Raw genomic sequence first — 26,627 nt, 5'->3', positions numbered from 1 at the left:
GAATAGTACAGATTAGTAGGGAATTGCAGAACTTAGAGTAAAATGGTAATTCAATGCTCAACAGTCCTTGTGGGTGCCTGATCATATAACATGTGAGGGTTAATGGTAATTAACATCAGGAATGTGGTGTCTCAAGGGGATTAACTCAGAATCTGGTAAACAGTTATGCAAGATCTGTACTAAAGTGATTTTTCTCTTAATTTTTACAGTTGAGAGATCCAAACCACAGCAAATCCGAACCTCAAACACCATCAGACGGACATCTTCCCTGGATACAATAACAGGAACTTACCTCACTGGACAGTGGCCTCGTGATCCCCATGTGCACTACCCATCATGCATGAAAGATAAAGCAACTCAGGTAAAATTATTTTTTGTGCATGAAGTGAATGGCCTTCAGTGTGTTGCATTTGTGGGCTGTCATGAGCCTGTGGCTCACATCCGGATTAGTTTTTCAAATATTATCACACTCCTTTAAGATAACTTTTGGCATCTTTCTTGGTATGTAGTTTTTTTTTTTTGCTTTGTTTTATTGACATAGTGTGCTGTTTATTTATTTATTTTTTATGAGGTTAGGACTAGGTCAGTGCAGAGATAAATAGCATATGGCATTCTGAGTGTACCAAAAAACGATATGCTTTGATGGTCATTGGGGCTTTGCCTTGGTAGAAAATGTAATGGAGATGTTGATAGACCTTGTCAGGAAAATATTAGCTGGGTCATATTAGAAAAAGGCAGATGTGAAGTTAGAGGAAGTGTGGTAAAGGGTAACTGTTGGTCTGGTATGCTTGTCACTTTGTAAAAATATTGTCTGTATTCCCTCCATTACCTTCCCAGCATGAGCATGTTTGTATTTCCAAACTTGTAGTTTGAAATACGCAGTGTGAGGAAGGCAACCATATGATCTAAGTCCTGCATACTTTGACTTTCCTAGTTGTAGAGGATTGTATACCTCTTAGAGGTTTATTTTCTTGAGGAGCTGAACTTTCCTTCTTCATATCTTGTGCTGTCAACTGGATCAGTCTTCCTTTATTCACATTTGCTGTTAGTTTGATTTTCTTTCCATTTAATCCAAATTTAACAATATGACCATTGCTATTCATTTAAATAGGTGTGGGACTACAGTATTTATGCAAACATGCATTTCAGTTAAAGTATTGTACAGTATATGTAAAACTGTCTAAGTGGTCTAACTGTGTGCCCTTTGAAGAGAGCTACATGTAAATGAATTAAACTAAACAAAATATAAAATTCATTTATGAAAATTCAGACATCTTCACAATTATGATGACCTGTGCGCCGTTTTTTTTTTTTTTTTTTTACTCATTTGTTTTGTTTTTTTGCTTTTTTATAAACACACAGTTTGTTAAGTGTGTGCATACTCGCTTATCAATTCACTTTCTTATTAATTGGAGAGCTGAAGTTTATCCTGGTAGCACTGAGAGCAAGACAGGAAGCAACACTGGATGAGATGTCATACTGTTACATTGCATACTCACTTATATGAGACAAACAGAGAATCAACAATCAAACTATCCTGCATATCTTTGGCAACATAGACAAAAGCAGTTAGAAAAAGGAAATTTTTTTCATAGTTGATGACCAACCCAAGAGCGGAACTCATTTGCCAGGACCGATATAGCAACAGCCAAAACTATATGCGACAGGATGCTTCCTGGATGTTTTAGTATGTTTAAATCTTAAAAATTAAGATTTTTTTCTGATATTTCTGAAGGTAAGATACTGCAGTGTTAATTGTTGCTGCCTCATGCTTTTTTGCCATCTGTCTGCCTGAAGTTTACTGTGGGTACTTTGGTTTTTCTTACATACCCCTTAAGATGTGTAGGCTGATGTAATTTACGACTCTAAATTGGACCACTGTGGCTGTTAGTGATGCCTTCAGTGGACTACTGTCCTGTGCAAGGCTGCTTTTCCACCTTGCTGATAGGATGGGTTCCAGCCCTGTGTGGCTTTAAATTAGAGTAAGATGATTTGAGAATGTTATTATTTCTCAAATCATGGAAACATTTTACTTGCATCATTGTTTAGCAACTGCGGTGGGTTGGCACCCTGCCCGGGATTGTTTCCTGCCTTGTGCCCTGTGTTGGCTGGGATTGGCTCCAGCAGACCCCCGTGACCCTGTGTTCGGATTCAGCGGGTTGGCAAATGGATGGATGGATGGATTGTTTAGCAAATCAAAAATTTTGAACATGTTAAATATTTTATAGGCTACACTGCCATGGTGGTTAGTGCTTCTGCCTTACAACTTTAGTATTCTGGTATTGATCTCTACCTTTATTCTTGTCTGCCTAGTATCTGCACTTTCCTTCCAGGCCTGGATTACCTCCTCATACTCCCAGAAATTTCCATCACCTAAGGGCATTCTCTACATGTTAGGCTGATTGTTGACGCTAAGTTGGCTGAATGTGAGTGAGTGTGGCATATGAATAAGTTTAACTTGTGATAAACTGGTGTTTCATCCAGTATTAGCTCCTGCTTTGTGATGAATGCTCTCTCTGACCCTAAAAATGGAAAGGCCAGTTCAAAACTGGATTATTTGATGGAGATTTGAATGTTTTTATTCCAACTTGCTTTTTAGTTTTTGTTAAGCTTAAGTTACAAAAACATAAAACAAACATGAGAATATGGCTTTCAGTAAAAATCCTGTTCAGCTACAGAGCTTCTAGTATGTGGAATGTCCTGTGAAATGGGAATCTTTGAATGGTTTGTTTTTTGTTTTGTTAACAAAATTCATTTGTATTTTTATGACCTTTTTCTTTTAGTGTTTTGGTATTTCATACTAAATTACTTTTTACAAGTGATCATGACAAACAGCTTTAAATCAAACACTCTTACTGATTTTTATGGTGTTTGTTTTTAGGCTTTTGCCTTCAAAATGTTGTTGGATTAAGTTACACTGCCATTTTAAAACAGGTTCCAGAACTGGTTCAATCATCAATTCATTCATTTTGTAGCTTGTTTATCCAGTTCACGTTTGCTGGGAACCAGTGCTTATTCCAATGGCATTGGACACAAGAAAGACACAAAATCTGGATCTGATGCCAATCCATCATAATGCCAAAACAGGCATAAATCATTGACATATAATCTAACCTACATATTTTTGAGATACAGCAGGAAAACCAGTGTACCCAAAGAAAACTTCACACATACATGGGTAATAATACAAACTCCATGTAGACAGAAACTGGGCACAAGATTTAAACCCAGGAGTCTGGAGCTTTAGGGCCACAGTATCACTGTGCTGCATTAGAACTGCTTTGATTTTGTTATTTTTATTTATTTATTTACTCTTTTACACTTTGATTCTATAATTACCATAGTTTAAGTCTCTTTGTGAGATATGTTCACTTCATCCCATGTTCTCTAAAATGACCTAATGTTTTGATTCCAGTTCAGCTTTTGGATCCATAATTACATAGGTTATGTGCGCTGTAAACAAGTACTTGTCAGCTAGAGGTTAAAGTGAAGTAATCCATCTCCGGTCCTGGATATTAGTGCCCTAATCAGAAGTTGTAAAACTGTCTAAAGATATTTTAAATTGTGTAGTGTGAGTTTGACCTTTTAATATGGACCATTTGTTCATGTTTATGCTCATATGGTTATTATCATGCCCTGACATTTAAAATTACGTGGCAAAAATTATGACATGGCCATTCCTGTCTGCAAAGAAGGCAAAACAGTGGGCTAGTCAGTATGCTTTTTAATGCTATTATAGCATTATATGTGCAGGGCAGCATGGTGGTGCACAGGTTAGCACTGCTGCATCACATATAGTGGGAATGAAACCTGAGTTTAGTGTGGAGGTGGCATGTTCTCCCCATGCCAACATGACTTTTCCTCCATGTTATCCAGTTTTCTTCCTACATTTCCTTTAAAATGGGTCTGCAAGGTCCAGTTTGGAACCCCCAACTAAGGTGTGCAAGTGTGAGTAGGGGTGTTTGCATGATTAATCATAGTAATGGACTGCCCCTCCACCATCCTGAATTAGAATAAGCAGATTTGAAACTGTTACATTGTACTCTGATTATACATGTCATTTTTGTAAGCTCTCTAGTACATTTTGTATATTCTTATATAAAATGTATTTCATTAGGGTGGGGTTAATGTTAACTTTTTATGGCCTCCTCAGCTTATGAGTTTTTGGAAAAACTCTGCACTTAACTATTGAACTGTTTTTGAAAATGTATACTACATTGAATATAAATGTTAGCCAATATGAGCAGAACAAAGTGAAAATTTTATAAAACATACTTAACTCACTGCGGTGGGCTGGTGCCCTGCCCAGGGTTTGTTTCCTGCCTTGCACCCTGTGTTGGCTGGGATTGGCTCCAGCAGACCCCCGTGACCCTGTAGTTAGAATATAGTGGGTTGGATAATGGATGGATGGATGGATACTTAACTCAGTTGGCAAGGGGAAATTTTACCTGGGCACTCCTAAATGATGGCCAAACACTTGCCAGCCAGCCAAATTTGTGATAAAAATGCTGTTAAACAAGAACTGAACCTAGTTACAGAAGGTGAGACATATTGTGAGAATTTGACAAAGTCTTGGGGTGAAGGTCAATTCACTTCATTGTTATTGTTCAAATGAATGCAGGCTTTTTTGCAGTTCTCATATTGTGTTACAAAAATCTGCATTTTTGTTTGGTGTTAATCAAGCTTGTCATTTGTAATTTCCCAAACCATTTCTTAAGAGTACAATTCTTAACAAAAAGACGGCATTCATTTAGTAGGAAGACTGATACAAACTGAGACTTTTTTTTCTAAACATACTCCTGAATTGGATTAATCATTGCCATCTATGAAAACAGTTGGCATAATATAATAACAGGGTGTTTCCCTGTGATGTCATACAAATCAATTTTCTCTAATACTTGTTTCAAACACTGTGGGAAAGAGCAAATTCATTACAAGCAATAACTGTAACCTGACATATTTAAACATTATTACACACTAATAAAAAACAAATTGTAATTTTTAAACAAGTAATGATTAACAACTAAAACGTCTTGTACAGATTGATTAAATTATTTATTCTCATTTCAAGGACTTTTGATACATGTTTGCAGCTTTTCTTCTTTCACAGATTGGTTTTAATCTTATACAGGTTTGCCTCCTGATATCAAATTCTGATAATTTTCTTAAAAATAAAGCCAAGTAAGCAAACAGGTTAAAACTGCTTTTGCAATTTGGTAAAAAAATAAATAAATAAGTAAAGTGATACAGTAAACAGAAGCCTAAGATTTTAAATATAATAGTGCAGTCTGTTCAAGCTGACTAAATAACATCAGTTAAACATAAATATACACGATTTTAAATATGCTGTCCCTCCACTGACAACAAGTGCTTAGAATAATTGAAACTTTGAGCATTTTGGAAGCCATTTTAGCGACCAGTTTTGCTTTTCATAGCAGAAAGTTAAAAGGTTATCAGAGATATGTATTCATGGAGCCAAGCATTTCAATTGGGCCAAGGGCTGAGAGATCACCCACAGCGGTGATGTTGGTGGCCGTCTTTCCTTCCGAATGTTCCACTGGGATTTTAGGATTGGACTCCCTGTCCCTAGGTTGTGTGCTATTTTTTAATATAACCATATTTAAATTAATTCCTAAAACTCTCTTTCCTTCTTTTTTACTGTTATTCAATCACCTCAAATCAGTCACAAACCTAAAAAGAAGCTATCCTCTGCGCTTCTTAATATCCATCTCTAAAAGTACACAGATAGAAGATGGATAAAGTAATATGGGTGAGTGTTTTTTTTTCCCCCCCACCCCAAATGCTTCATCATGTGTCATTAATTCCTTGTGGCCTCAAACACTGTTGTAGCCCTGACCTTCATTATCCCTTGACAAGACAGAGCAAGCTTTTAAAGTTGTTACAGTGCCCAATCTAATCTGTGTTTCAGATGAGAGGAGGAATATGTGATTGTTAAAAACCCAAATGCACTCTTAAGTTGCTGGTCCTGTCTTACTTTTTCCATTTACTGGCAATTTAGATATCTACCAGCATAAAAGTTGAAAATATTTCACCTGATATATTCTTGACTTCAAACACCTTGCTTAGAGCACCTTGAAGCTATAGCAACTACTGTCCTGCTTATAGCATTTTCTTATTATTCTTCTGGATTCAAATTAACTCTTGTTTTGGTACCATTTTTCGAGTGCCCTTTCATCTCTCTTGTTATGCCAACCTTTCGGATAATGACCCAAGAAGAACTGGGTGAGCCTTTTCTTGTCACAGTGTTGCTCAGGTTTTTGACAACATACAGCATGCAGTAGGGTTCAATGAAATATAACTGTTAAAGTGTAGCATTTGTTGACTCTGCTAGCAGCCTAGAGTGTTAGTGCACCCCTAAACTTTAAAAGAGACCAGGCCTAATGTTAAGAGCTTGCTCTTATGGATCTTTTAACATATGCAGTAGTGTCTTTTCACATATATTGTAGCATAAAGCCTGATATACTGACTGTGCCACTCTGGTTCAGGGCTTGTTATCATCACGTTTTAGTTTGGACTTGAACGTCTTTACAGTCTAGTAGGACAGATTAGATTGAGCTGCCTATAGTAGTGTGTGGCTGAAGATAACAAACAGCAATACTTTTTTCCTGAATTTGAATATTTGTTTTAAGCCTAGCAGCAAAAGCTTCAAATCAACAAAGGAACTCAATGGGTATTTAATGATGATTTTGTTAGATCTGCTACTGAATTAAATATCTTATATGCAGAAATGTGTATTTCGTGTTATTGACTTTACTATTTTACTAAAAATGTAATTAAGAGACCCATAACATAGCTGACTGTTCAAAATCTTAAACATACCTTTCTAAATGAAAGGAATAAGCACCAATTGCAATAATTTAACAACCGAATGGATATAGTTAAGACATGTCTGTGAAAATTGTGGACACTGATGAATTTCAGGTATCTGATCCTATCCTAATAGTAACAGTGCCCAGGATAAATTCTGCTACTGGTGTAGGAGCAGAAAGGCAAAAGGGGTTTAAGGAGGGGGACACAAGACAGAGGATTAGCCTATCAGAAGCAGTATTTTAAAAGTTGAGTCCACACTGGTGACTGTGGAGCTACTAAATATCATTATGGGCAAAACGGTACCACCAGAGAATGCTAAGCATTACTTGCTTATATGGTACCCTGGGAGTAGATTCTCTTGTTGCAGTAAAGTGAGAGCGAAGGGTGGGGTGAAATGCCAAGAAAATTCCAACTGTCTGATAGTTGTCGACCACTGAGAGTTCGTACATAGAGATCCTGCTGTGTACTGGGAGTCACCAAGGATTGCCATCCTGTTATTTCAGAATAGGGGCAACAAAATGTAGACAGCTCGTCTAACAAACATTCAGGTATTTTAAAAGGATTTCTTAAATCTGGAAGCAGTTTGGTGGATTGCCATGGAAGTAGCCCTTTGCGTAGGGTTTAATGTCTAATTTCTGCCTCTGACACACTTAGCTTGGAGTTATTGGATGTGTTAGAAAAAAGGCTTCTTAAGCTGGGATGTAGTGTGGCCAGAATGATTATGTTAGGAGATAGATGGAAGTGAGGGGGAGAGTGTTTGAGTCCCTCTGAATGGCAGACAAATCGACAAGCCACTACACCTGATTATTGGAGAACCAGATGTTTTGCAATCAGGCTTGTTGCAGCAGAGTATTTGTTTTGCTGTCTGTTTTATTAGATGTCTTGTGTTCTTCCTCTGTTCATCTCAACCTTGAGTGTCTTTTACTATTTTTGGTACATCTGAGTTTTGTGACGCATCTTGCTTAAAATAAAGGTGATGCCACTGATCATACACGTTACACTCATTAACCCTCTCTCAAGCCAGAGTCACCAGTTAATCTAACAGCTTGTTCTCACACCAAGGAGTAAATTCAGTATGGACTTTAAAGGGGAACATGGACTTTCTCCTTCAGTGGTTAGACCCAGAGAGAAAGTTTTTTGTAACATTCTGTAATAAAGTGTAATATTTCATTGATTTTTTTGACATTTTTTTAGCTGTTTTAAAACATTTTTTCTAACAAGAAATGATTAAACCAAAACATTTCCATGCATTTCTCTATCTATTTTCTTAAGTTGCATTTCTTTTACAGAATTGGTAGAGGCCAGATCTTATCACAACAGCAGTTGATTCAAGGTAGAAGCCAACCACTCGAACACATTCCCACATTAGGCCGGATGCAGTTATTCCCACATGCATGAATTTTGGGATGAGTCTAAAGAACCCAGAAAAAAAAAAAAAACACACCAACAGAGATAATGTGCAAAAGCAACATAGATGGCGACTGACCTGGGAATTGAATCATAGTGCTATAAGTTAGTAGTGGTAATTGCTGTATCAGTATATAAGTCCTGTTTTTTTAAGATGTTAATGGTACAAAGAAGTTTTTTTTTTTGACTGTGTTTATTTCTCAGTCTGAATAGTCTAACTTATTATTGAGTTGATGTACAAACTCCCTGTTGCCCAGATATACACTGGATATATGAAGTACGTTACTGTAGCTGATAAGGCAGAAATAAAGGTGTCTTGTTGTTATGCTTATAGCTGAAACCGTATTTTATATTCATATGCTAACCCAATGCAAAACACAACTTCCTGTGCAGTTTCCTCTGCATTGTTAATGAACCAGGGCATATTTTTCTTTGTTGCTTGACTTGGGCCATCATATTTTCTAAATTTCACTTTCTGCTTTGACTATGTTAATTATAAATCAGCAAATGCATCTATGTGCAAAATTAGATTTGTTAAGAAACTAAGAATCTGTTAACTACATTATAATTTTTTTTAACTTTTCACATACTAACTGGCAACCCAAATGGGACTGCTGAGTAATAATTGAGTCAATCAATATCTTCATGTATTACAAGTACAATTGTGAGGTACGTGTCTTTCAAAGTTTGAAACTGAGGAAAACAAGTAAAATTTTATAATAGGTGCATGTAGCCTACCTTATGACATGTCCCATCTGACCTGTTTTATTATGTTGATGACGTTTGTCTTTTTATTGCACATTCAGATTTAATGTAAATAGAATGATAACTTTGACTGGTATTTAGCCTTTGATTATTATTCTTTGGTCTGCCAGCCTGTCTTTGGATTATGTTTTTATATATTTTATTTAGGGAATGATGCATTGCTGGGTATTCTGGAATATTTTGAAATAGTCTGAGGTGTAAGAATTGGTACACACAAACAGAATAATGGGTTAATAGTCCTGAACAGGACTATATATTATATAACACTTTCCTAATCTGAACACCTCTTCTGCTCTCGCAGTTGTGGCCTAAAAAAAAACCTATGAAAAGAACAAAACTCCCACCAACAACAGGGTGGCTTCAAACTTACACTGCTCCTTAGTAATTAGCTGTGCTGTGCTGTGCTGTGCTTCTCTTCTCGCTGCCCTACCCTACATCCCAAGAGAGCCTCAAGCTCCCATATGGTTTTTGACTCTCACTCGCCACTCTTCTCTCAGCTCAGCTCATGGTGATATATACCACTGCATTTACATCTCTTGCTGGAATCTTTGTAAGGCAAGTCTGCTAGATATAACTTGCTTTGATAAAACTGTAAAGATAAGGATTGATTTTCCTTTTCCATTTCCACGCTGTACTGTTCTCTTATCCAAGGTTCTTTTTCTGGTTAAAGACGTAAGTGGGTGTGTGTGACTGTGTGTGAGTGTATGTATGTATGTGTATATACTGTATATGTAGAATATATACACATATAGAAGTATAGAGAAGACCAGAATGCATTGCATTCTGTCTTTGTGGACTTAGAGAAAGCATATGACAGGGTGCCTCAATTGTATGAGGAAGCCGGGAGTGGCAGAGAAGTATGTACTGTAAAAGTGGTACAAGATATGTACGAGGGAAGTGTGACAGTGATGAGGTCTGCAGTAGGGGTGACTGATGCATTCAAGGTGGAGATGGGATTACATCAGGGATCGGCTCTGAGCCCTTTCTTATTTGCAATGGTGATGGACAGGTTGACAGACGAGATTAGACAGGAGTCCGTGTGGAATATGAAGTTTGCTGATGACATTGTGATCTGTAGCGAGAGTAGGGAGCAGGTTGATGAGACCCTGGAGAGGTGGAGATATGCTCTAGAGAGGAGAGGAATGAAGGTCAGTAGGAACAAGACAGAATACATGTGTGTGAATGAGAGGGAGATCAGAGGAGTGGTGAGGATGCATGGAGTAGAGCTGGCGAAGGTGGATGAATTTAAATACTTGGGATGAACAGTACAGAGTAATGGGGATTGTGGAAGAGAGGTGAAAAAGAGAGTGCAGGCAGGGTAGAACAGGTGGAGAAGAGTGTCTGGAGTATTTTGTGACAGACGGATATCAGCAAGAGTGAAAGGGAAGATCTACAGGATGGTAGTGAAACCAGCTATGTTATATGGTTTGGAGACGGTGGCATTGACCAGAAAGCAGGAGACAGAGCTGGAGGTGAAAGAGTTAAAGATGCTAACATTTGCACCAGGTGTGACGAGGATGGACAGGATTAGAACTGAGTCCATTAGAGGGTCTGCTCAGGTTGGACTGTTGAGAGACAAAGTCAGAGAGGCGAGATTGCATTGGTTTGGACATGTGCAGAGGAGAGATGCTTGATATATTGGGAGAAGGACGTTAAAGATAGAGCTGCCAGGCAAGAGGAAAAGAGGAAGGCCTAAGAGAAGGTTTATGGATGTGGTGAGAGAAGACATGCAGGTGATGGGTGTAATGGAGCAAGATGTAGAGGACAGGAAGATATGGAAAAAGATGATCTGCTATATCAACCCCTAACTGGAGTAGCCAAAAAGATATATATATATATATATATTTATTATATATATATATATATATATATATATATATATATATATATATATATATATATATAATATAAATATAAATATAAATATATTCTTCTTGGAGCCACCACAAGGTTCTGTGCTTCTTGACATAGACTCTGCATATGTATGAAACTGTACAAGAGGTATATGAAATAATTCTTCATCATACAAGATGTACATTGGTTACAAAAGTAACATTTAATTTTTCAAAAACATAACTCCTGAAAATGACACTAGAAAGTTTACATTTTTTTAAATGTGATCACAGCAATTACGAATTACAAAAATCCAAAGTTCAATGATGCAAGAGAAAACAATAATTTTCACATTTATTCTGATGTCTAATGTAATATTCCATCTTTTGATATTTTTAATGATTGCTGTTTAAAATGTTGCAAAATACACTCACTGCTCACTGGGAATGAGCTCATTTTTTAGTCATATAATTCTTTGTGAAGCACTGGTGAATGGGTTGTCTGCTCCAGTAATCACTGTGTCTCAAAGTTCCTGAGATCTCTTTTCATCAACCAAAGTAGCCTAAAAAATGAGCATCTGGATGTGCTCAGCATTTGCGTGCATCAGTCTCACTGTATGTTCATTCTTGTAGAAGTCAGCATTGCCCACCACTGCCCTATATATAATGGTTAGCACTTCTTCTAGTACCAGTACTTTAATTGTTGCCAAAAGAGACTGTAAAACCCAAGAAGATTTGAGACTCGGTAAGTCAGAGTTTGGCTGCTGTGTTGTGATATGAACTCTACTGCAATCATATACTGAAGGTGTTAAGCTTTGTTATTTAGAGATCTTTTCTGTTAGAGGGTTTCTGTCCTACTTGCAGAAAAAAAGAATGTCTCCTGAAATATCCTTTTTTCATGCAGACCTCATCATTACAGATCCCTGTACTCCATTTGGACCCCAACATTGGAATTTTAATTGCTCAGTTACCTTAAGTACCACAATTTTTGTTATTTGTTTAAGTATTTTCTTTGTTTTTTTCAGATACCTGCAGATTTAGGGTAAAGTACAATGTCAATTCTCATGAGTAGTTTGATTAACAAATTTTCATGTATTAGAGGGAAAGGAATAGTCAAAAACAGACTAAAAAGAGTCCTTCATTTTAATGTACAGTTACAATAAAAATAACAACTGAAATACTTTATAGTAAAAAATTAATTTCAAAGCATTTATTTAAACAATATAAATATATATTGTGTCATTCATAACAAATCACTGCTTTTTATCCTTTTATAGATTTAATATGGCAAGCCACAAGATTGTAATTTTCTGTTTTTCTCTTAAGATATGCCAATACCAAGATCACTAACAACTCCTTTGGGTCAGGAAGCATGGTAAATTGCCAACAATGTGTTAATATTAAATTTTTTTTTGTGAACAGTGAACAGTGACCATTATTTTGAATGCTGATTTTATTTTATTTTATAAACAAGTAGGTTTTTTTCCCCAACATATACCTGAAGCTGCCAGTAGGCTCCAACCCCTGCAAAGCTAAACAAGGATTAGATAGATCGATAGATAGATAGATCTTTATTGTCATTGTCACTTTTACAAAGGAACAACGAAATTGAAGATGCAATCGCCTCAGTGTGAGGAATAAGAGTTAAAAAGACAAGAAGAGAGAAAATAATAACAAACCGAATAGTAATAAAAGTACTTTACAAAATATACAAATTGCACTTGTTGACTTAAGGTCTATATTGCACATTGGGATAATGATACGGAGCAGTTTTATTCTGAGTTCAGGACCATGATTGCTTTTGGATAAAAGCTGTTTTTAAGGCGGTTTGCCCTGGTTTTCATTGCTCTGTATCTCTTGCCCGATGGCAAAAGCTGGAAGAGGCAATGACCGGGATGTGATGAATCCTGTGAAATGTCTATTGCTTTTTTGCGGCATCGGTATTAATAGGATTTGGAACATTGGTACATCTAGTCTGTCTGCAGTCTGGAAATGTTAACCGTAATTTAGCCAAACACCTCCAGAGGTTAAACAAAAATAATCCATCTCATTCATACATCCATCCATTTTAATGAATGTGCTTACTCTAAATGTTTACTCTAAATCATCTTCACAGGTTGTATACAAAATTTAGAAAGTATAAACAGATTGAATAATAAAGTGAAATCCGGGAAGAGCAGCAATAAGACCATGCATATAAGCTTGAAGGTTGAATCAAAAGACTGCAAAATGCTACCACCTATCTTGTGGCTTGTGGCAATGGGATGCTAGGGTCAGAGGGTTTACAGTATCAGCTGATTGGTACACGGAGCAACATGCAGTTGTGATGGTCACTTGATCACAAAGAGAAGACTGTAGATCTGTCTTGTTATCTGCAAGATCAAGTTGCATTTCTGAGGCTTCTTTTTTTCTTTACTTCACTTTCCCTGGGTGTATTCCAGTAGGGCCTGCAGGTGACTTTGCAGCCAGTTCTTTCATTTACTGGAGCAGTGACCCAGCAGAAAGCTTCACCCTTATTTATGGTTTTCATGCTTGATTCACTTACATTAAAATCTGCCAACGGGCACTGTTTCCTTCTGCCTGGGCATGAAAACATTTCTTCTTTCTGTTCTAGCGACAGCACTTAGGTGTGTGTTTTTCGGAGAAGCAAAACTTTATCACATTTTTTAATATTTTGAATCTGAACTGTTATTAATGCATAAGCAAAGATGTGTAAAATTAATTTAGACTTTAAAAAATCATTCAACAGCTTTTGGAGACATACCTGTCTTGACAGAGTCCTGTTTGTTTCTCACCTTCCTAAAAAGTCTCTTCTCTCCCTCATACCTTCTACAGGTCTTTCTTTTAAAATTTTTTAACTGCAAATAGCGCTGCACTTGCTGTACAGTCATGTATCCCTCATAGTTGTTGCAGTCATAATGTATGTATTATGGTGCAACAGAGGCCTTTGACATTCTGCAGTCAAAATCTTCACCTCCATTTTTTTTTATTTATACACTATTATTTTTAACTGTTTACCATAAATAAATATATTGTGCAGTGTGACAATAAGTCAATAATAAAATATGTGAATATAAATAAATACATGTCACAAAAAGTATTTGTTTCTTATTTCTTTGTGCATTTGTTTAATTTATTCATGCATTTATTTGAATGACAGCTCATGCAGCATGAAATAAGCCTTTAAATTTATATTGATAAATTGTAAAATATTTATATTTAATATTTTTATATATAAAGGTGGTACAGTGGCGCAGTGGTAGCGCTGCTGCCTCGCAGTTAGGAGACCCGGGTTCGCTTCCTGGGTCCTCCCTGCGTGGAGTTTGCATGTTCTTTCCATGTCTGCGTGGGTTTCCTCCGGGTGCCCTGGATTCCTCCCACAGTCCAAAGACATGCAGGTTAGGTGTATTGGCGGTCCTAAATTGTCCCTAGTGTGGGTGTGTGGATGTGTCCTGTGGTGGGCTGGCACCCTGCCCAAGATTTGTTCCTGCCTTGAGCCCTGTGTTGGCTGGGATTGGCTCCAGCAGACCCCCGTGACCCTGTGTTAGGATATAGCGAGTTGGATAATGGATGGATGGATATTTATATATAAATATATATTTGTATATTTATTAAAACAGTGTGAAATTCCTCCATAATTACTGAGTAACTTGAAGTAACATTATATACTCACACCTGCTTAATTCACTGAATACCAGAAACAAATCTGGCAGCAGTTAGCGTAATGTAAGCACCAACTCTGGATGTTGTGTCAGTGCACAGGGAAAATTTAGAGTCATTTATTAACCTATTTTGGATATGGGTGGAAAACCAAAGTTTCTAGAGAAAAAACAGACAACAGTTGGGCACATGATCTGAATCCTGTTAAGGTGGCTGGAAGGCCTTAAGCTATTTATTTTTACTCTCTTTGTTGACCACACCTAAGGAAACTCCCCTGGTCTTTATGGCCATCCCCAGAAGTTTGCTACACACATTAAAGACCCAAACTTCCTAAAAAAAATGACCTACTGATAACTGACCTTGTTTGTGGAGCAGGTCTGTGTTGTCTGTCCAATCCAGTCCACTGTTTCAATGGAGTCCTGGAATTTGCAAATCTGAACCACCTTTCCCCACATTATTACAACTGATTGATACCAGACGATCCCTGCTATCAACTACTTTGTCTTCGTAATAGTCAGTTGATGGTGATTGTCCCTGCACTACCTTTTCATACTTATTATTATCTGCATTGCTGAGGCAGCCTACAATGGAGAAATTATCTGCACATTTCTGTAAGTGAGATAAATTGAAGTTGTGCTGAAAATTAGGTTTGTCGAGGTTGAAGAGAAAGGAATATGTCAGTTCCCTGAGGTTCCTCTGTTTCTGATCACCATCCGATGTGTAGGTATGGAACCTCATAAATTGTCACCTATGACTTATTCTAGTTCATACTAGTTGATGTTTTTCTGTTTTATTAGGCTGCATAAAAAGAGCAAATTTATTTCCATGCTTGTCTTCATGTACAGTAGAAATTTACAGTATATTGGAAGATTCGTCTTTTCTCTTGTTTGAGGCATTAAACTACAATGTTATTGTTGGGTCTCATTTTTTTTTTACTTTTGGAGAATTATTAATACTGACTTTTCTTCAGTGAACTGTTGAGAATGAAGTTTGCACTAAATTGGACTCCCCACATCTATACAGTGATAGATTATACTTTCTTCTTTACATATTTAGCATAACAGCGTTAGACACTGAAAAATTAAAACAACTTCTAGACTAAACTAACTTTGTAATGGTTTGCCACATCAATAATAAAAAATGGCAGATGTGCATTAATTGTGGTTAAAAGTGGATTTGTGAAGCATTGAGATTATTGTGTTGCCTCAGAAGTTGAGTACATCCACAATAATTCTGAGGACTGCCTTTATAAATGTCTGTAACACTTTCAAAAACAATGCTTGACCAGGTACAGTTGTGGAAACTGTTTCTACTTCAAAGGACAATGTTACTTGAATGCTATGGTGCACTCTGTTTGAAAGCCTATATTTGATGTCATGTAAAAGAAGTAACTTGTTTCCTCATTGTCTTTACTCCTCCATATTTCACAAGTAGCCTTGCCTGCTCCCTCACGCACATATAGTATTACTGACTGCAGTGACAGAGGTTAAAAGTCATAGAATTGATTAGGCTGAAGCCACCTTAGTAGCATTAAATCAGAGAAGCTGATATGTGAACCATTACATGTGAGTTCATCCAGGCCAACCGGATGTAATGCAATCCAGGTGTGGTGGTTAATAGTGAACAGGAATTGGTACTTGGCTCTGGGGATCCATCATCTGCTTGTAGATCCAAGAAAATGTGTATTTCTTCAATATTTTTTCTTCATGTTAATTGCTTTCTAAAGAAAATGTTAGACAAGTACAAAAACAAACTCATTTAAACTACAGATTTTATCAGCCGGGCAAATGTGCTGAATGGACTCAATCCAACAAGAGCCATAAAAGGTCTTAATTTCTTTGTTTTGCATATTGTTTTACTTTTGAAAACATGACACTTAAAAATAGCTTGACTTTTTTGTTGTGCTTTATTTTTTGGTTTTTGTTTATTTTGGAATTCATATACATTATGAAAGTATTTCAGGTAAGACTTCTAAAGTGTACTGAACATCTTAGTACTTCTTAAAGGAATTTTCAAACCTTGCCACATGTACTTTGAAGGGGTGGGCAAGAATAATTTTAATCTCATGTTTTCATGTAGAATGGAGAGAAGGAAGTTTATGACATAATAGATTGCAATAGTGACCAGTGTTGTACAATGGAAAATGGTGTGAAAAATTTTCCATGAAAACAAAATCTCACATTACTTGTGTCACATAATTCAGCACTCATTCTTTTCTCTTCCACTTGTGGTCAGTTTTGTCATATTGCATTTCAAATATAGCCTCAAGGTTTACGGAGTGGCGACATTCACTTCTCTCCAGCTACGTGCCAGAAAAGACATTAAGTAACTGCTGTATTTACACTCTTCAGCAACACTGAATTTAATGTGACTGATTCAGTTCAATTCAAATTAGCTTGATAGGGGACTCTTTATTGGTTGTAATATGGAGAATTTTTATTTAGTTGAATAATATTCATTTACAAGGTTATTTTGTGTACAGATTGTATCCAGGAGATAGCTTGATGTATCACAGATACTGTGACAGGTGCACTGCACAGCACAGCTCAGCAATTCAAGTTGCTCATTTTATTGCTGCTATGCTGGGGTACATTGCGCAAGATCAGTGTAGGAGGGTGGTGCAGACTTGTTGCAATGCAAATAAATCAGGTGACTTTAATTCCATCATGTGCATTATAGTCCGTTAAAGCCTCTGATTTTGCACGTTTTTTCAGTTATGTGATTCCTACTAACACTAAATTAGTACATAACATGAGTACATTATTTTTGTGCATGCGCATACAGTGTATAAACATATACACTATAGATCTATATAGATGCGCATCTGTGTTAAATGGGCTCAGGCTTCCTACAATCCTGAATGGGACTGACGGGATCAGTAGTGAATGGATAGCATAAATATATATGTATAGATAGATATTAGATATATTGGGTTGTTAAAGCAGATAGTCTTGTCCTCTAAACAGCCTACTTCATGGTTTCAAATCAATCATATGTACAGTATATCAATGTGTATATAAATGTGTGTATGTATGTATATGTGTGTGTATTTTATATTTGTGTGTATATATATATATATATATATATATATATATATATATATATATATATATATATGTGTGTGTGTGTATATATATATATATATATATATATATATATATATGTAATGTTATTTCAAGTTACTCAGTAATTATGGAGGAATTTCACACTGTTTTAAATGAATAAAAATGCAAATATATATTTATATATAAATATCCATCCATCCATTATCTAACCCGCTATATCCTAACTACAGGGTCACAGGGGTCTGCTGGAGCCAATCCCAGCCAACACAGGGCACAAGGCAGGAAACAATCCCCGGGCAGGGCTCCAGCCAACCGCAGGGCGCACACACACACACCCACACACCAAGCACACACTAGGGACAATTTAGAATCACCAATGCACCTAACCTGCATGTCTTTGGACTGTGGGACGAAGCCGGAGTACCCGGAGGAAACCCACGCAGACACGGGGAGAACATGCAAACTCCACACTGGGAGGACCCGGGACTCCTAACTGCAAGGCAGCATTGCTACCCACTGCGCCACCGTGCTGCCCATTTATACATATGTGTGTGTTTCTGATGATTACTCAGTACATCTCAACTGTAAATACAGTATATCACCAGGTCGTGTCACTTGCAGAAATTCTCAGATGATTCTGCACTTATGGGGTGTATTGATAAGGGAGATTAGATAGAGTACAGGAGTCACGTGGATAACTTTGTTTCTTGTTGCAGAAGGAATTGTTTGCAACAAAACATCAGCAAAACCAAAGCACTGGAACCACACCAAAGATCCTCTATGTCTGGTCAGTATTCAAAGAGTGGATGTAGTGGTGGCACACTCCTACAAGTATTTGGGGGTCCATATCAGTGACAGATTGGACTGGTCTCGTAAGGCAGAGTAAGTGTATAAGAAAGGGCAGACCAAGCTCTTTTTTTTCTTAGGAGACTGTACTTCTTTAATGTGGGTAGTAACATCCTTCACATTTTCTACACCTCTGTGATGGCCACTGCGATTTTCTGTGCTGTGGTGTACTGGGCTAGTAACATCACTTCAAGAGAGCCCTACCTTAATCAACAAGCTAATGAACAAGCCAGCTCAGTTATGGGACACACTCTCGACATCCTGGAGGTAGTAGCAAAGGAGAGAATGAAAACAAAACTGAGTTCATTATGAATAATGCTGCACATCCTTTCTCTGACACACTAACACTGAGTACTTTCAGCCAACCTTATCTTATCTCTTTATGTATATATACAGTATAAGTTTATTATCGTATATGTGTAAGACATGGTCAAGAGATTTTCTTGTTGTTTGACCCCACATTAGAATAAGGCGTGGAGTGATTGTTGGTGCAGTATTTGGTTGTTCCGGCATCTCGGAAACAGCTCCTCTTCTGGGATTTACAGGAATGGGTGCAATAAACAAAAAAATCAGCAGTTCTGCGAGCAAAAACTCTTTGTTTTTGAAACAGGTCAGAGTAGAAATACTCTGCAAATACTGAATTAACAGTTCTTTACTATATTGATATATAGATGGGAACATCTAAATACAGTACACAGAATCCCAAACCTTGTAGCATATGGGCTACAGCAGCAGCAGGACATAATGTCTGATTTCTTTCTTGGCAGCTAAAAATTGGAAGATGAGCTACAGTGGGCACGTGATAACCAAAAGTGGGCTTTTGAAGATGAAAAATATTCCCTTGTTTGATATTTGACCTGCTGCAACATGCAATTGATAGACTTAGAATCTGGGATAAACTACATGGATCCATGTCTTGCATAAATGGTAAAGGCTATTGATAGTAGGGTAATGGTGTGAGAAGGTTTTCTTGCCACAGTGTACATGACCATTCCTAGCATTTTATGGTTTCAGTCTAACCCTTGTCAAATGGATATTTCCAGCATAGTAATGTACCATTTCACAAAGTGAGCATCATCCCAAGCTGATTTCGGTTTAACTCCATTAGCCCTCACAGTCCACAAATCTCAGTTCAACTGAGCAACTTGGACATGAGGTGAAACAGGTGAAACAGTATGAATATAGCATAAAAATCTGTAGGAAACTTTTTACACAATTTAGTGTAAAATACTTTTCTGTCCTTCCCATCTCCCTTCTTGTTCCTTTTTGGGGTCACATGATGATAAAGAGCCATTCTCTCTTTCCCATTTCTGAACTTCTTGGCTTGGGATTGCTCCAGTGTGCATCAGGAATCCTTCCTGTGTGTGTCTTGTCTGATGTACATTTGGTCCTCCTGAAAGGGTACTCTGAGGCATCTGCAGTTCTCAGACTCCTTTCTATTGCTTTCTCTGTGCTCCTATGCTAATTCACTTTGTGAGATTTGAGGCAAGCTCTATTGTGTAAAATAAAATAAACTGATGTACCTTGAAAAGCAAAGTATAATGATTTTGAAGACATTCCTATGTGTGTTTATAATATGCTGTGTAATTTGCAGTGAAGTTCTAATGTTCAGAACATATGTGCTTTTAAGGTAACTTGATTATTGTTTTCCACCTTGTTTTCCTTGACATTTCTGCTTTTATGTTTAAGCTTAACTTCAGTATGCAATTACAGTGATTTCAGGTCATGATAAGTGCTTGTACAGCCACAGACAGTAAATCTGTTTTTCTACTACCTGCTTACATTAAACTAGAAACCATTCAGTGTTCGTGCTCTGTCTTTCAATTCTGTTAGGTAACTTGTACCTTGTGAAGACCATGTCATGGTCTTTGAAAGGGCATGCTGAAGATGGACAGCAAGTGAGGCATTTTAGTCTGTCACCTATGCATTAAATCCATAAAATGTGCATTTATTTATCCGGGACCTTCTTATGCTTACATTGCTTTGGTCTATCATCAGACCTCTGACCTTCAGCTTGAACTTTATATGCTGAACATATTTGATTTATAATTTAATTTTGCTATTTAGTTTGTCTAATGCAGGTATTGAGCACTGCAATTCTGAATTATAATACTTCACCCACCATTCTTCAGACATTTCTTTGGTTTAAATGCTGAAGATGGCGGCTTTCCTAATGCAATGTCAAGATTGTGTCCTGGGAGCCTAGTGGGAATAATCCGTGTAAGGAGTGCCACCAAAGACCAGAGAACCTGGAGGCATCTGCAAAGTACCCCACTGTGACTATATCCATTAAAAGTGTTAGCATTTATATGTATGCTTATGGAAGTTGTATAATTAAAATTCCTTAATTTCCACTTTTCATAATCTCTTAAAATAATTTTTTTTGTTTGATTAAGTGTGCTTGATGCATAGATTAAGCTCAGACTTCTAGTTGTATTGTTGTGGCAACTCAACATTTCTTGTTTAATTTCTAGCATTAGCCATCCCTACTGCCTCACAAATCTTCTGAATTTCTATCTTACTCCAGTAGATTGGTTTTAAAGGATAACTACACTAGGGCAATTGTGAATATGTGTACACCCTTGGATTGTTTTGTCAATGATGTGTGAAATTTCAAGACATAAGTATTAAAACTACATTGCATATGCAGCACAATTTGGAAACGTGTTTGGGAAATGATGTTTCCTACTGTAATTATTTGTTGCAAGCAACTGACCTGCTAGTGAGGAATCAGCAAGATTCCACACTTGGACTATGAGGTATTGTATGCAACCACCAAAACCTCAAAAGTTAGTGCTGCTTAAATGACATTATTGCCGTTTACAATTTGGAACAGCATGAGAAAAATAATGAAACCTGTAGAATGTTCCTTTGGTGTGTTATTTATTTTCTTAGAACTTAGTCCTAACATGATACATTTTTTTTTATTTTGGACATTAATGTTTCATGTTATCTTAAGCTAAATGACTCATGGACAAACTAGTCAGCAAACTTCTAGTTAATAATTTTGCCATAATGTGAATATTTTTGTGGCAACTTCAGTTGTAACCTAAACGGTATGCGATCAAACTCTACCGACATGCCCATCTTAAAGCAACAGCCAATGCATATAATACTTGGTGAAATGTGATTGAAATGGAGATGCTCCATTATAAAGAACACCACTCTCACAAAATAAGATGGAGGTGGGAGACCTGAAAGCCAAAATGTTGGATTGTGTTTATTTTCAGGAAATGCACAACACATTATTATGTGTTTTATATAACAACACATTGTAAAAGAAATACAACTTGAATAGGTATGTAAACTAACATGTTAAAAAAAACCATTTTTAATAGTTATTGTTCATTTTATAATCTGCTACTTTTAATCTTGAGAATTGTGACAATAATAAATGACCCATTTCTAGAAGCTGCATTGCCCCTATCAGAATTTGCAGCCTTCTTTTACCTTTTGCAAAATTTAATCACATGTATTGCATGTATTTTATGTAGAATCTTCTTACGGTTCTCCATTAATGTATACCAAATTCTTTCTTGGACTCCTATCATTGATAGCTCAAAGATACTGATATTTGATCTGGTTCAAGTAAAGTTCTGCAATGCAGCTTCTTGTGAAACATAACCTCTTTATAGATTTTTGCCTCCTAACAGAGGAACAGTATGGAAAGTCCTCTTTACCTAAACAAGGAGACTTAAATTAAGCTGATCAAATTGAGATAACCCATAAGAGGCAAGTGAAAATACGTCATCACTTTTTCTTTTCAAAATAGTAATAAAATAAAATAATATTGTCAATTCTTCCATTTGTTTGTTCAACCTGATTAATCAAACAGAGCCTTGTAAAGAATAATAATACCATCAAGTAATATTACCGGTAATTTTACCTAACAAATCCAAAGTTCTGGGTTTGGACTCCTTCTGTGTGAATTTTGCACATATTCCCTGTGTCTGGATTTTTTTTTCTTTTCTCAAATACTTGGCTTCTTCTACCACATCTTGGACACCAATATATTTGTATTAATTGGCATTTCCAAGCTGGCCGTGTGTGAGTGACTGTGGCCTATTGAATTTCCTATGTGAATTTCCCCCTGGGATTAATAAAGTATCTATCTATCTATCTATCTATCTATCTATCTATCTATCTATCTATCTATCTATCTATCTATCTATCTATCTATCTATCTATCTATCTATCTATCTATCTATCTATCTATCTATCTACCTACCTACCTACCTACCTACCTACCTACCTACCTACCTACCTACCTACCTACCTACCTACCTACCTACCTACCTACCTACCTACCTACCTACCTACCTACCTACCTATCTATCTATCTATCTATCTATCTATCTATCTATCTATCTATCTATCTATCTATCTATCTATCTATCTATCTATCTATCTATCTATCTATCTATCTATCTATCTATCTATCTATCTATCTATCTATCTATTGTGTACTAATGCCTTATCCATAATATTAGAATAGAAACACTGCTAATTAAGGTGGTTTAATATAAAGGATGATATTGCAGGGTGTGGTTAGTCTAATTACTTTATAAAACTAGAATTTGGTTTCAGTTTTGACCTCAGGGGTCTGTGGAGTTAACACATTTTATTTTTTTTAACCTTTTGGGTTTGAGTACTTCTTGTTGGTATTAGGTCAATGAAATTGGTTTCTGTTTGTCCCCATGTTTTTCTTCTGCCGGTGTGCTTAAGTGTGTTAACTGAACAAAGACCTTTTAAGAGGATTTATTTGAACTGACGAAGGGCCCTGATGTGAGCCTGTGGAGATGTCTGCTTAGGTATGTTCATGCCTTGTTCACATTGCATCTGAGATTAGCTATGATTTACTTCATAGTACCAAGTGTAAATTTAAAAGGCATTAAAAATCTGGGGCTCTGTTACACAGTGCCTATTGAATGTCCATTTATATTTCTCTTGCTGAATGAAATAAGTCCTGAAAAATAAAGATGGATTGCAATGCAAAGCCAGTATGGTTGTGCTGTTTTGCTATCTCATTGTCTTCTCGTTAGAAGGGTTGTCATGACAGCTATACTTCTGTATATATCTGATTACAGCATAATCTGATTTAGAAATCATCTCATGTAAGCATGGAAATCAGATTGGAGATTGTCTTTCTTGTTGGAATCAAATTCCTTGTAGTCAGCATACCTTGATTTGCTAGATTCAAATTCTTTTCAAACACCATGTCCTATCTTGTGAAGCATATAATGGATTCTGGGCCTCTACAAGTACATGTCTGTTATATTAAACTCCCGATAATCATTCGCACAAGAGGAACAGAGGATGCTTCCACACAGCAGTCGTTTGTCATTCTGCCAGTAATTTGCTATAAAAGAACACACTGTACTACCTGCTCTCTTCTGCTCTGTTACCATAACAGCCTGTACTCCACATTTTACTAGTCGTGATGTCAGATGCTGGATTTTCACAGAAGGAAAGCCCTTTCTGCTGTTTTCCCTTTGACGGAGTCTGAAGAGGAAGGTATTTAACATTTGCAAGATGTGACATAGACAAGGCACAATGAATGTAAAATTTTCTTTTAAGATAGTTTCTCTAGATTCTGAAAGTACAGTTCTTTTGATCCGCTCCGGCAGATGACTAAATACTAAATATTTTTTTTTTTTTTTTTTTTTTTTAAAAACAACTTCTGTAATTGGTTATCAAGTGAATAACTGACAAGTTTTTATTACAAATTTCAAAATCCCAATATCAGCATTCATATAGTCTGGATACTAAAAGGAGCAACAGTCTGAATGCAATGAAACTGACTGGAAGGTATTATTGTGTTGAAATGTAACAGTTTGGGCCAAATAACACTGGAATTGTTTCTTTATAGCTCCTTAGGTAGTTTTTAAAAACACAGGGACCATCTAGCAACTGCTTACTTGAAACCCTTTGACACATTTGACACATTTTAGAGTTATTAGAGATCAGCACTATGCAAATATTTGCTTTTCAAACTTTTTGCTTTTGCATATAGTTACTCCTCTTGCCATGACCTAATGTACAGGGGAGGCCTTCAGTTTTCTTAATGTCCAAAAAAGTATAAATGCAGAAAAACGGATGAGTTCCAAACTCACACTTTTGATGATCATTTTTGTAATCTTGTCCTGTAACACTTGTTTTCCGACTGATGCTTACTCAGTTATGTTGACCACCTTTGTAAATGTGTAATAAAAGCATCTGCTAAGCAAATAATGCATATGTAGTTGTAAAAATGGCCTAAACCATTTGACTTGCAAAATTGTTGATGTTCACTCTCTGTTTGACGACAGTAAATTATACATTGTGTAGTACTGAATAGTATTGTCCAGAGGTAAATTGTTTCCTATGAAAGCCTTTGAAATTTCTCTAATGTACAATATGCTGACTGCAGCCTTGAGTAACAGCAATATCTCTTTTGCTGATAAAGTATGTATGCCTACCACTGAGCAGCAGCAGGTGCTGCGCCCTGGTAAAATATCAGAAGTAGTGCGCTTGCTCCTCTTCTCTTGCCTTACACCCTCTACTGAAGTGCCAGAAGCAGTGAACTCCAATGTCTGCACTCGGTGTGTTTGTACATCTTGGGCAACAGCAATCAAAAATTCTAAAAGTGCAGCATGTCCACACTTGACATCATCTTTGCAGCACATCTTCACTTGACATTTTCTTTATGTCGCTTACTGCATAATTTGCTGGTTTTCCAAACAAACAGAGCTACTTTATATAATGTATGTTATAGATTTTGATTTGAAATGAATGTCCTTTCTGAGATTAAGGCTTTCATTTAATGTATTTATATGTTTAGACAGAAAGTATAAATTCTCAATGGCTATGTTATTAGTGTTATTAGTTAATATCCTGACTGTGGGTTGAACATATCAAATGAGTGTTATAGAAATACATTATATATGTATTTGAGAATTATTAAGGATATGTGGTCGGGAATGATTAATCCATTTTGATGTTGTAGAGTGGGAATAGGATTTGTGTCCAGACCTAAATGAAAGTATAAATGTTTAGATGAAAAGAGTATAACTCATTGTCTTATACATTACATTGACTTCACAGTCATTCTTCAATTGGAATATGTAAACATAATGTTTTGTTAAACTTTGGTTATATATCAACTCAAACTCATAAGTTGTGTTTTGAGTCATATGACAGTGAAGAATAATAAATGGAAACACAGCAGACAGCACAGTATTTTCATTAAACAGTATTAGTACTGTAGAGACTTCATTAGCCCTTGTTCCAGAGAGCTGTTGGTTTTAAAACAGTGTGCACATCTAGACATTTTCTGTCTTTGTTTGATAGACATAATATTAACTAATTAATACCATGGCATGTAGAAATATTCACAAGTTGAAATTGGTAGCTTTATTTTTATATTGCTAAATTACTAAAATTAAGTGCATATTTAGGTGGGCAGCATACTGGTGCATTAGTTAGCACTGCCAACTCACAGGTCTATCATCTTCAGTTCAAGATCCACATTTAGCAGATGTCCTTGTTGGAGTTTTTATGTCCATCTCCATTTTTGTGTTGGGGTTTTTTTAACATACTTTATGTCCCCAATGATATGTAAGCTAATTGGCAGCTCTAAATAGACCTGTACACGATTAGAACCTGAAAATGGGCTGGCACCCAGTCTAGGTTCAGTATCCAGTGCTGCTTATGATCCTGAAATGGTTTTGAGAATAACATACTGTATTTAAAATGCTCTGTATATTCAGCCCTTTAACAGAAATCCTTTTTTAATTGCCTAGTTGGCCAATTGGTAACAGATTGACGAAACAAAATAAACGAATAATCATTGCAGATTGAATTGCAAAACTTCAATAGGTCTATTCTGGGCTCAGATTTTAGAAGCTTAATTTATGTAATATGACAAATGCAGATGTAAGGTTTTAGATTTTTCTAGCATTCCAAGAGTTTAAAAAATTAAATGAAGAATATATCCTTTGTTTACACCATTTATTTGGTTATTGACACTTAAGCAGCTGATGAGATTTTCGAAGATCAGTGTTGAACTGGCTTAAATAGCACAGATTATTAGAGTACAAGGTTTAGTTTACTGACCAGAGCCCCCAATTGTACTGTTGTTATTGTTATATATATTTTGATAAAGCTTTGATTCAAATTGACTTGAGGTCACTATACTTTACAATTTTTTTTCAGTATAACACAGATAGAGTAAGTGACTTGT

At 36.4% G+C, this 26,627-nt stretch overlaps 1 protein-coding gene across 2 annotated transcripts in view; it reads left to right on the top strand.

The window, feature by feature from the left end:
- The window catches only part of glcci1a (glucocorticoid induced 1a), a 294,096-nt gene that overhangs the window by 51,161 nt on the left and 216,308 nt on the right, over positions 1-26,627 (top strand). For both annotated transcript variants that reach the window (XM_028817035.2, XM_028817034.2), the window contains exon 2: positions 210-361. In XM_028817035.2, the coding sequence (XP_028672868.1) occupies positions 210-361 (152 nt within the window). The remainder of the gene's footprint in view (positions 1-209; positions 362-26,627) is intronic.

This window comes from Erpetoichthys calabaricus, chromosome 13 (genome assembly GCF_900747795.2).
Source record: "Erpetoichthys calabaricus chromosome 13, fErpCal1.3, whole genome shotgun sequence".
In the NCBI taxonomy this organism is placed as follows: domain Eukaryota; kingdom Metazoa; phylum Chordata; class Cladistia; order Polypteriformes; family Polypteridae; genus Erpetoichthys; species Erpetoichthys calabaricus.
This window is presented reverse-complemented; position numbering and strand designations above follow the sequence as displayed.